Below are 12,438 nucleotides of genomic sequence, written 5' to 3'. Positions count from 1 at the left end.
TAGAACAGCGGTAGGCAGAGATACTCAGCAGTCCGGACTGTTCTGAACGAGTTGCAGCTATTTTCACACATGCAGATCAAACTCACTGCACCCTGTTTATACCCTGGTGCAATGTGTCCTGATATTGTTCACATTTTCATTGGGCCCACATTTTTAGACAGGTGTAGATGATTAAAATAACTGATGGTGATCAGAATGTGGACAAGATCAGTACACATGTTAGCACCAGGTATAAACAGGGCTTAAATCTTGACCTTTCAGAAATAGAATCAGAGACCTCCCTGGCCCCACACTCAACCCACATGAGAGCTTTAAGCCAGAGGGGTGAGAAGCACTGCCCAAAATAAGTTGTGCAAATATAGTCACCTGACTAAGACACACAGCTAAAATGCGCATATTTAAATGTCAATAGCTCTAGCTGTAAACCATTGGAGGCTGCTGATGGGAGGACGGCTCTTAATAATGTCTGGAAAAGAATGAATGGAATGGTATCAAACACTTGGAAACCAATTTCAACAATTTTACTCAGTTACAGTTCAAATAAGGAAATCAGTCAATTGAAATAAATTCATTAGGCCTTAATCTATGGATGTCACATGACTGGGCAGGGGCGCACTGGGGATCCAGGCCCAGCCAATCAGAATGAGTTTTTCCCCACAAAAGTGCTTTATTACAGACCGAAATACTCAGTTTCATCAGCTGTCTGGGTGGCTGGTCTCAGATGATCCTGCAGGTGAAGAAACCAGATGTGGAGGTCCTGGGCTGCAGTGATTACACGTGGTCGGTCTGTGGTTGTGAGGCCAGTCGGACATACTGCCAAATTCTCTAAAACAATGTTGGGAGGCGGTTTACGGTAGAGAAATTAAACAGCTCTGGTTGACAAAACTTGAGACATCTGTGGCATTGTGTTGTGTGACAAAACTGTACATTTTAGAGTGGCCTTTTATTGTCCCTAGCACAAGGTGCAGCTGTGTAATGATCAGGCTGTTTAATCATCTTCTTGATATGCCACAACTGTCAGGTGGTGTTATCTTGGCCAGGATATAAACACATTTGTGGACAAAATTTGAGAAATAAGCTTTTCTGGGATATTTTATTTCAGCTCATGAAACATGGGACCAAAACTTTACATGTTGCGTTTATATTTTTGTTCAGTCTAGTTTTCTTTACCATGAAAAGCAAATATTTAAAGGTGGGGATGAAAGATAAAAGTAAGTTTCCAACATCTCTAATATGAAAAAAACTAAAAATATAATTAAATATAAACTGTTAATTATTTAGACCGATTATCAACATTGTTTTCGGCGAAGATGTGTCAATATTTATATATTTTTAAAGTTAGCTTTAGTACTTTGAGTGTTCAGGCTAGGTTTTTAGTTGCCGTATGATGTACAAAGTCACGTATGCAACAATTTAGCGAGCATAATAAAGTTACAACAAATAAGACAAAGAGACAGGAAGTAAAAGATCAGTTAACTTCCTGACGGTTTTACACCGTGGAAGATTTCTCTGGGGAGGACATGGTGAGGTAACAGTGAGGTCTCGTCTCGCCAGGTTCAGGGATCAGGTCATCATGTCCCACAAACAGCAGCAGCAAAGGGCCGTCCAACAGGCCGTGAGACAGGCGTGCTCCCCTCCGCCTCCGCCATCTCGACTCCTGTCCTCCACCACATACACTGATAGAGACGAAGACAAAGAGAAGTTATTCAATGCTGTATTCCCAGTCCCTCTTATCTACACACATCACGGGAGGTTGGTGGCACCTTAATTGGGGAGGACGGGCTCGTGGTAATGACTGGAGCGGAATCGGTGGAAAGGTATTAAATACATCAAACCCATTCCATTAATTCCATTCCAGCCATTATTATGAGCCTTCCTCCCCTCAGCAGCCTCCACTGACACACATGCATGTTCATAATATTGGAAAAACAAAAAGCTTGTATCCATTATTTAGACACATATACTAGTAATTGGCCAGAGCTAGGCCACTCCATGTTACGACACTCATTAGCTATCAGGCATTAATTCGCCTTACTAGTAATGTCAATGTGTGTTAAGGGAATGAGGGCAGATTCACAAAACCTCACTTCCGGCAAGAGCAAGATGGGTTTAGACTGGGAGCTGGAATTGGATGCCCCTGGGGTCTGATCAGACTCTCACTGAGTGGAACTCCATTGATTAGGGGTGACCACTGTCAGAAGCAGGGACCGAAGGAAAGTGGATCAAGCAAGCAGTTCTGCTATTAGTGTCATGACTCTTCAATGGGTAGCGAGGTTAAGTTGAATTTCATTCCTATGAGTGTTCAAATCCATTTAATCACTTTGGCCTCGTCACAGAGCCAGAGATTGCCTGGCCCAGACTGTCTCCATGCTGGGAAAATTATATATTAGTGTTCATTGAGTTGTACTGGCCTACTCTACAAATATCACTGACAATTCTGCACCTCAACTACTCATCAAGAATCCTTTCTATAAAATGGTAAAATAGTTGATTTATGCATATACTGTATATACAGGCAGTGGTTAAGTTGTGCCTCAGCTTCACAGAACCTGGCTCCTGCACCTTGGGTTAAAGACAGGGTTTTTCTGCATGGAAAAGTATTGGGCAGGCTGCCTAATATTTATTTTATGGGCCACCAAAATCCAAACATTCAAAAAAAGACTAGAAATTAGTTCATATTTTTCAGGATGGGAAAACTTTTCAGTGTAAACTTAAACTAAAATAAAAATATACACGGAGCATACCAAACATTAGGAACACCTTCCTAATATTGAGATGCACCCCCTTTTTCCCTCAGAACAGGCTCAATTCATCGGGGCATGGACTCTACAAGGTGTCGAAAGCATGTTGACTCCAATGCTTCCAACAGTTGTGTCAAATTGGCTGCATGTCCTTTGGGTGGTGAACCATTCTTGATACACAGGGGAAACTGTTGAGAGTGAAAAACCCAGCAGCGTTGCAGTTCTTGGCACAAACCAGTGCGTCTGGCACCTACTACCATATCATGTTGAAAGGCTCTTACAATTCATCCTCTGAACAGTACAGTCGTGGGCAAAAGTTTTGAGAATGACACAAATATTAATTTTCACAAAGTTTGCTGCTTCAGTGTCTTTAGATATTTTTGTCAGCTGTTACTATGGAATACTGAAGTATAATTACAAGCATTTCATAAGTGTCAAAGGCTTTTATTGACAATTACATGAAGTTGATGCAAAGAGTCAATATTTGCAGTGTTGACGCTTCTTTATCAAGACTTCTGCAATCCGCCCTGGCATGCTGACAATTACCTTCTGGGCCACACTGATGGCTGCCCATTCCTGCATAATCAATGCTTGGAGTTTGTCAGAATTAGTTGGTTTTTGATTGTCCACCTACCTCAAGTTCTCAATGGGATTAAGGTCTGGGGAGTTTCCTGGCCATGGACCCAAAATATCGATGTTTTGTTCCCCGAGCCACTTAGTTATCCCTTTTGCCTTATGGCAAGGTGCTCCATCATGCTGGAAAATGCATTGTTCCGTCACCAAACTGTTCCTGGATGGTTGGGAGAAGTTGCTCTCGGAGGATGTGAGTGTACCATTCTTTATTCATGGCTGTGTTCTTAGGCAAAATTGTGAGTGAGCCCACTCCCTTGGCTGAATGGTCTCAGGATGCTTTACTGTTGGCATGACACAGGACTATGGTAGCCCTCACCTTGTCTTCTCCAGACAAGCTTTTTCCGGATGCCCCAAACAATCGGAAAGGGGATTCATCCGAGAAAATGACTTTACCCCCAGTCCTCAGCAGTCCAATCCCTGTACCTTTTGCAGAATATCAGTCTGTCCCTGATGTTTTTCCTGGAGAGAATCAAATCAAATCAAATTTTATTTGTCACATACACATGGTTAGCAGATGTTAATGCGAGTGTAGCGAAATGCTTGTGCTTCTAGTTCCGACAATGCAGTAATAACCAACAAGTAATCTAACTAACAATTCCAAAACTACTGTCTTGTACACAGTGTAAGGGGATAAAGAATATGTACATAAGGATATATGAATGAGTGAAGGTACAGAGCAGCATAGGCAAGATACAGTAGATGGTGTCAAGTACAGTATATACATATGAGATGAGTATGTAAACAAAGTGGCATAGTTAAAGTGGCTAGTGATACATGTATTACATAAGGATACAGTCGATGATATAGAGTACAGTATGTACATATGCATATGAGATGAATAATGTAGGGTAAGTAACATTATATAAGGTAGCATTGTTTAAAGTGGCTAGTGATATATTTACATCATTTCCCATCAATTCCCATTATTAAAGTGGCTGGAGTTGAGTCAGTGTCAGTGTGTTGGCAGCAGCCACTCAATGTTAGTGGTGGCTGTTTAACAGTCTGATGGCCTTGAGATAGAAGCTGTTTTTTTGTCTTTCGGTCCCAGCTTTGATGCACCTGTACTGACCTCGCCTTCTGGATGATAGCGGGGTGAACAGGCAGCGGCTCGGGTGGTTGATGTCCTTGATGATCTTTATGGCCTTCCTGTGACATCGGGTGGTGTAGGTGTCCTGGAGGGCAGGTAGTTTGCCCCCGGTGATGCGTTGTGCAGACCTCACTACCCTCTGGAGAGCCTTACGGTTGAGGGCGGAGCAGTTGCCGTACCAGGCGGTGATACAGCCCGCCAGGATGCTCTCGATTGTGCATCTGTAGAAGTTTGTGAGTGCTTTTGGTGACAAGCCGAATTTCTTCAGCCTCCTGAGGTTGAAGAGGCGCTGCTGCGCCTTCTTCACAATGCTGTCTGTGTGAGTGGACCAATTCAGTTTGTCTGTGATGTGTATGCCGAGGAACTTAAAACTTGCTACCCTCTCCACTACTGTTCCATCGATGTGGATAGGGGGGTGTTCCCTCTGCTGTTTCCTGAAGTCCACAATCATCTCCTTAGTTTTGTTGACGTTGAGTGTGAGGTTATTTTCCTGACACCACACTACGAGGGCCCTCACCTCCTCCCTGTAGGCCGTCTCGTCGTTGTTGGTAATCAAGCCTACCACTGTTGTGTCGTCCGCAAACTTGATGATTGAGTTGGAGGCGTGCGTGGCCACGCAGTCGTGGGTGAACAGGGAGTACAGGAGAGGGCTCAGAACGCACCCTTGTGGGGCCCCAGTGTTGAGGATCAGCGGGGAGGAGATGTTGTTGCCTACCCTCACCACCTGGGGGCGGCCCGTCAGGAAGTCCAGTACCCAGTTGCACAGGGCGGGGTCGAGACCCAGGGTCTCGAGCTTGATGACGAGCTTGGAGGGTACTATGGTGTTGAATGCCGAGCTGTAGTCAATGAACAGCATTCTCACATAGGTATTCCTCTTGTCCAGATGGGTTAGGGCAGTGTGCAGTGTGGTTGAGATTGCATCGTCTGTGGACCTATTTGGGCGGTAAGCAAATTGGAGTGGGTCTAGGGTGTCAGGTAGGGTGGAGGTGATATGGTCCTTGACTAGTCTCTCAAAGCACTTCATGATGACGGAAGTGAGTGCTACGGGGCGGTAGTCGTTTAGCTCAGTTACCTTAGCTTTCTTGGGAACAGGAACAATGGTGGCCCTCTTGAAGCATGTGGGAACAGCAGACTGGTATAGGGATTGATTGAATATGTCCGTAAACACACCGGCCAGCTGGTCTGCGCATGCTCTGAGGGCGCGGCTGGGGATTCCGTCTGGGCCTGCAGCCTTGCGAGGGTTAACACGTTTAAATGTCTTACTCACCTCGGCTGCAGTGAAGGAGAGACCGCATGTTTTCGTTGCAGGCCGTGTCAGTGGCACTGTATTGTCCTCATAGCGGGCAAAAAAGTTATTTAGTCTGCCTGGGAGCAGGACATCCTGGTCCGTGACTGGGCTGGATTTCTTCCTGTAGTCCGTGATTGACTGTAGACCCTGCCACATGCCTCTTGTGTCTGAGCCGTTGAATTGAGATTCTACTTTGTCTCTGTACTGACGCTTAGCTTGTTTGATAGCCTTGCGGAGGGAATAGCTGCACTGTTTGTATTCGGTCATGTTACCAGACACCTTGCCCTGATTAAAAGCAGTGGTTTGCGCTTTCAGTTTCACGCGAATGCTGCCATCAATCCACGGTTTCTGGTTAGGGAATGTTTTAATCGTTGCTATGGGAACGACATCTTCAACGCACGTTCTAATGAACTCGCACACCGAATCAGCGTATTTGTCAATGTTGTTGTCTGACGCAATACGAAACATGTCCCAGTCCACGTGATGGAAGCAGTCTTGGAGTGTGGAGTCAGCTTGGTCGGACCAGCGTTGGACAGACCTCAGCGTGGGAGCCTCATGTTTTAGTTTCTGTCTGTAGGCAGGGATCAACAAAATGGAGTCGTGGTCAGCTTTTCCAAAAGGGGGGCGGGGCAGGGCCTTATATGCGTCGCGGAAGTTAGAGTAACAATGATCCAAGGTCTTTCCACCCCTGGTTGCGCAATCGATATGCTGATCAAATTTAGGGAGTGGCTTCTTTGCTGCCCTTCTTGACACCAGGCCATCCTCCAAAAGTCTTCGCCTCACTGTGCGTGCAGATGCACTCACACCTGCCCGCTGCCATTCCTGAGCAAGCTATGTACTGGTGGTGCCCCAATCCCGCAGCTGAATCAACTTTAGGAGATGGTCTTGGCGCTTGCTGGACTTTCTTGGGCGCCCTGAAGCCTTCTTCACAACAATTGAACCGCTCTCCTTGAAGTTCTTGATGATCCGATAAATGGTTGATTTAGGTGCAATCTTACTGGCAGCAATATCCTTGCCTGTGAAGCTCTTTTTGTGCAAAGCAATGATGACGGCACGTGTTTCCTTGCAGGTAACCATGGTTGACAGAGGAAGAACAATGATTCCAAGCACCACCCTCCTTTTGAAGCTTCCAGTTATTCGAACTCAATCGGCATGACAGATTGATCTCCAGCCTTCCTCACACCTGTGTTAACGAGAGAATCACTGACATGATGTCAGCTGGTCCTTTTGTGGCAGGGCTGAAATGCAGTGGAAATGTTTTTTGGGGATTCAGTTCATTTGCATGGCAAGGAGGGACTTTGCAATTAATTGCAATTCATCTGATCACTCTTCATAACATTCTGGAGTATATGCAAATTGCCATCATACAAACTGAGGCCGCAGACTTTGTGAAACATTCTCAAAACTTTTGGCCATGACTGTACATACACACACACACAATCCATGTCTCGATTGTCTTTTAAGGCTTAAAAATAATTATTTAACCTGGCTCCTCCCCTTCTGATTAACAAGTGACATCAATAAGGGAGCATAGCTTTCACCTGAATTCACCTGGTCTGTCTCTGTCATGGAAAGACCAGGTGTTCCTAATGTTTTGTACACTCAGTGTAAAGTATGTAGAGAAGATTATGAGCCTATTTACCTTTTTATGACCAAAATCACCAAATTTACTAACAATCACCAAAATAAAAGCTAGACAGTCTAACATTTCCAAACATTATGCATTCAGGTTAATTTTTGTCATGGTATGGGGCCCTTATTTTTGTCATGGTATGGGCCCCAGGAGCTGATGACTTGGACGTCGATTAAGTCAGCTCCCACACCAATCTGATTCAGAGGGGTTGGGTTAAATGCGGAAGAAACATTTGGTTGAATGCATTCAGTTGTGCAATTGACGAGGTATCCCCTTTCTCTTTATTGATTTTGTTATCATGTTTGAGTCACTCAGATAGCATAAATCATGGCAAAATGTGTAAAATGTAAGGAAATTACACTACATGACCAAATGTATGTGGACACCTGCTCGTCGAACATCTCATTCCAAAATCATGGGCATTAACATAGTTGGTCCCCCCATTGATGCTACAACAGCCTCCACTCTTCTGGGAAGGCTTTCCACTAGATATTGGAACATTGCTGAGGGGACTTGCTTCCATTCAGCCACAAGAGCATTAGTGAGGTCGGGCACTGATGTTGAGCGATTAAGCTTAGCTCGCAGTCAGCTTTCCAAATCATCCCAAAGGTGTTCGATGGAGTTGAGGTCAGGTCTCTTTGCAGCCAAGTCAAGTTCTTCCACACTGATCTCGACAAACCATTTCTGTATGGACCTCGCTTTGTGCATGGGGGCATTGTCTTGCTGAAACAGGAAAGAGCCTTCCCCAAACTGTTGCCACAAAGTTGAAAGCACAGAATTGTCTAGAATGTCATTGTATACTGTAGTGATTAAGATTTGCCTTCACTTGAACTAAGGAGCCTGAACCATGAAAAACAGCCCCAGACCATTGTTACTCCTCCACTACAATTTACATTTGACCAGATAGCGTTTTCCTGGCATCCGTCAAACCCAGATTTGTTTATCGGACTGCCAGATGATGAAGCGTGATTCACCACTCCAGAGAACTGCTCCAGAGTCCAATGGTGGCGACCTTTACACCACTCCAGCCGACGCTTGGCATTGCACATGGTGATCTTAGGCTTGTGTGTAGCTGCTCGGCCATGGAAACCCACTTCAGGAAGCTCCTGACAAACTGTTCTTGTGCTGACGTTGCTTCCAGAGGCAGTTTGGATGTCGGTAGTGAGTGTTGCAACCAAGGACAGACAATTTTTAAGCGCTTCAGCACTTGCCGGTCCCGTTCTGTGAGCTTGTGTGGCCTACCACTTCACAGATGAGTCATTGTTGCTCACTTCACAATAACAGTTGACCGGGGCAGCTCTAGCAGGGAAGAAATTTGACAAACTGACTTGTTGGAAAGGTGGCATCCTATGACGGTGTCACATTAAAAGTCTCTGAGCTCTTCAGTAAGACCATTCTACTGCCAATGTTTGTCTACTGAGATTGCATGGCTGTGTGGTCGATTTTATACACCGGTCAGCAACGGGTGTGGCTGAAATAGCCGAATCCACTAATTTGAAGTGTCCACATACATATATATACATATATATACATATATATACATATCAGACCCCATTATAAAATGTATAGAATTGCAGGAAATTAGCTTTACAACAGCAATATTTTGTCACTGGGGCCAAAAGGAGGGCCTCAAACATTTTTGGTTGGCGGTGACGCCATTGGCCACGCCCACTGTCACACCCACCACCATTTTGATTCAGAAAAAAGCTCCAGCACCCTACGCGTCCAAAGAGAAATGTAGAATAAAATATATATTTTTAAAGGTTAGGGTTAAACTAAACCTTGTATCCACCACAGGATGCAACAGAATATAATTACCCAACAGGATAAGAAATTCATTTCAACTGTGATATACAACTGTATACACAAGCAAGCTGAAAGCTAGAACTTACAACATGAGGCTTCAATTGGGTGCAAAAGCACCAAGAGTGGAAGGCCTCTGTTTCGAACATCCATCTCACGGTGGTTGATAGGTATGTACAAGGTTCACGGTATGCTCACTTACTGTATCTGGGTTGAGAGAGTGTTTCCCCATAACACACAAAAAGCTGTTCTGTTTGACTAACAGTTCTTGTTGCAGCAAGATAGGCACTCAATGCCCTAATCGGGCAAAGTGTATGCAACTCACGACTCTCCTGTGAGGAGTAGGGAGGCAGGTGAAATGCTGCTATGATTAAGGGCTGGTTAACATGTGATGATGAAAGGACCTTAGGTAAGAATGCTGGATTTGGCCAAAGCACTGCCTTAGATCCATCTTCAGCTAAAGTGAGGCATGAAGGTTGGGTAGAAAAGTGCATGTACTGTAATTCTCTAACTCGCTTGGCTGAAACCATAGCCAATAGAATGGCAGTCTTGACTGAGAGCTCCCATAGCTCAAGTGAAGACAGGGGCTCAAATGGTGGAGTCATAAATGATCGTAGGACAACATCTAACTCCCATGAGGGTACTGAAGGAGCCTTGGGTGGCCGTAGCCTGAGAGCAACTTTCATGAATTGTGATACTAGAGGGTGTGCCTGTAGTAATGCATCCGCACTCTGGTCATGATCCATAGAGATGGCTGCCGTACACACTTTCAATGTAGATGGAACTTCCCTGCAGCCATAAGCTCCTAGAGGAAAGCTAATCAAATGGCTACCCAGACTATTTGCATTGACACCCCCCTTTTTACACTGCTGCTACTCGCAGTTTATTATCTATGCATAGTCACTTTACCCCTACCTACATGTACATATTACCTCAATTGCCTCGACTAACCTGGACCCCCGCACATTGACTCGGTACTGGTACCCCCTGTATATAGATCCTCGTTATTGTTATTTTATTTGTTGCTCCTTTATTTTTTTACTTTCGTTTATTTAGTTAATATTTTCTTAACTCTTATTTTTCTTCAAACTGCATTGCTGGTTAAGGGCTTGTCAAGCATTTCATGGTAAGGTTGTATTCGGCACATGTGACAAATAAAATGTTCTTTGATTTGACTAGATTAACATCAACTACTCACAGCACCTCCGAATTGTTGAAGAATTGTAATTCTGTAAGGAAGTAATCCGAAGGGGATTAATAGCAATCTCGTAATGTAAAACACAAACGTGAGTGAAGAAAGACAGAATGTCACACCGCACTGCCTTTTATAGTGACAGGTCACGTTGGTACAGTAAGGGTGTGGCGTGACTGCAAACATCTTTGATATTAAGTATCTCAATCACATCGCGTGAAGGGGAAGGAGTTCTCAGAGGTCCTTTGGCAATCCATTACGAAGACTAAAAAGAACCCTAACACCAATTTTGGCCTATTATCTATCTCTAACCCTTAGTCTTAAAGTCAACCCTGGCTTAACCTAACCCGGTAAAAATAGGGCTCCTCCACCTCTGACTTCCACATTTAACCCCTGTATACAATAATCTATTCAGATACACAGCCAAACAAAAGTGGGTCAGTGGGTTATTCTATGTATTAATTTCCATAGCTGCTTCATAATTCCAAGCTCTCACCTGTGTTCTTAGGGGCTTCTCCATACATTTGTGCACCAGGGGATGTATCCTGCCATCCTAACTGTGGCTGAGGCGGAATCTGGTAACCCTGGTAACCTGGCTGCCCTTGGTATAAACCTGGGGGTCCTGGGGGGAAGTTAGAGTAGGATGGATCTGTGGGTGGATAACCCGGAGCAGGGTATCCCTGGGCTGGGTATCCCTGATCTGGGAACCCTTGGGGTTGGTACACAGGGGCCATGGGGGTTGGATACCCAGGTGCTGTAGGGGCAGGGTATCCTGGGGCAGAGGGGCCAGGGCCCCCATAAGGAGGCGGCTGATCAAAATTCATCTGTGGACAGCAAGACGAATCCGCCTAGGAATGTGGGAAATCACAAAACAACAAAAGCATAAATATGGCATGTGACAAGTAATGTCTCTGACCAAATGTCAGAAACAGAATGAGAAAGCCACGACAATTGACTGTCAGAATCCCTTGTCTTGTAATTGGAGTGGAGAATGCGCATGTTGCTTAAGTTTAACTGAAAACAGTCCAACCTAGTGAATGAGAGCTTTGTTGCCCTGCTGCTGCATCGAGTGGGGTGATGTCAGCCCTGTGACTGACTGTGAAAGACTGACTCAGTCTGAGAGGTGACATTCCACTCTGGAGGCACAACTATTCTAACAGTGTAATGATAATGAGTGAACAAGCCAGGGTCTGAATTTAATTATAGGCAATACTTTCCACTTCCACAGACACAGTTAATCAGAAGAAGTATGTGGATCATATGGCCAAGAGCCCATTCAGTGGCTGGCTATTCCAATCCATAAAATACTATTCTAGGGTAATTTGTTCACAGTTATTGACGTTTAAAAAAATGTTCAACTATAGTGTAGGCAGCTTCAGCACCAATGTTATATTCAATCTTTCCTTAGTTTACTTAGACAGATTCTAGACATTCAAGAATAAATAAATCATGCAGACCATTTCTACTCTTCCCTTGTTAAAACGACCTATAGTATGTCTTAGTGAATAATGTCAGTATTACCTCGGGTTGAATGAACTGTAATCTGTAATGTGCTTTCTTTCTCTCTTCTTGGTTCGGATTGGCATCAACACAGCCTTTTTCTTGAATTACGTTGTATAATCCATTGAGTGTTGCTTGCTGGCGCGCTCCTCCGTTTTCACTGGCAGCAACGGAAAACTAGCTGATGGGTGCGTTGATGTCTTAGAGACAGCTGAGCCGGTCGGCCGATTTTGGCCTACTATCATCTGACTCCGTTATCCCCCCACCTCTTATAACCTTACGTCACAACCATGAGTAATTTCACTCTGCTGATCACACTCACATTTGAACTTTACATTGGTGGCATTTCATTGTAATACTACTAGGGTAGTAGGGGGTAACTAGCCCCCTGGGGTAACTACCCCCTCCCCCCTGTAATACATATAAAGACCACAAGATGTCAACAAATTATTTTTCCAACACTTTTTCTAGCTGCATTTGCTCTGCTCAACAAAACATGTCCAATGTGTCATCACAACTTTTGGAGATATTTCAACAAAATGATTTTGTGGTAAGTTGTAG

General features: G+C 44.4%; 1 protein-coding gene across 1 annotated transcript; it reads right to left on the bottom strand.

Moving 5' to 3' along the window:
• Positions 1–1,074: 1,074 nt before the first annotated feature.
• On the bottom strand, positions 1,075–12,124 carry LOC110537817 (cysteine-rich transmembrane module-containing protein 1). The gene is made up of 3 exons (XM_021624225.3): positions 11,899–12,124; positions 10,874–11,225; positions 1,075–1,676 (listed from the first exon to the last, which is right to left on the bottom strand). The coding sequence occupies exons 2-3, from the start codon at positions 11,199–11,201 to the stop codon at positions 1,564–1,566; spliced, it is 441 nt and encodes a 146-aa protein (XP_021479900.2). The 5' UTR covers positions 11,202–11,225; positions 11,899–12,124; the 3' UTR covers positions 1,075–1,563.
• Positions 12,125–12,438: the final 314 nt, after the last annotated feature.

This window comes from Oncorhynchus mykiss, chromosome 12 (genome assembly GCF_057628025.1).
Source record: "Oncorhynchus mykiss isolate SJ-2025 chromosome 12, ASM5762802v1, whole genome shotgun sequence".
Lineage (NCBI taxonomy): Eukaryota > Metazoa > Chordata > Actinopteri > Salmoniformes > Salmonidae > Oncorhynchus > Oncorhynchus mykiss.
Note: the sequence above shows the minus strand (reverse complement) of the source record. Positions and strands in the feature narration are given on the sequence as shown.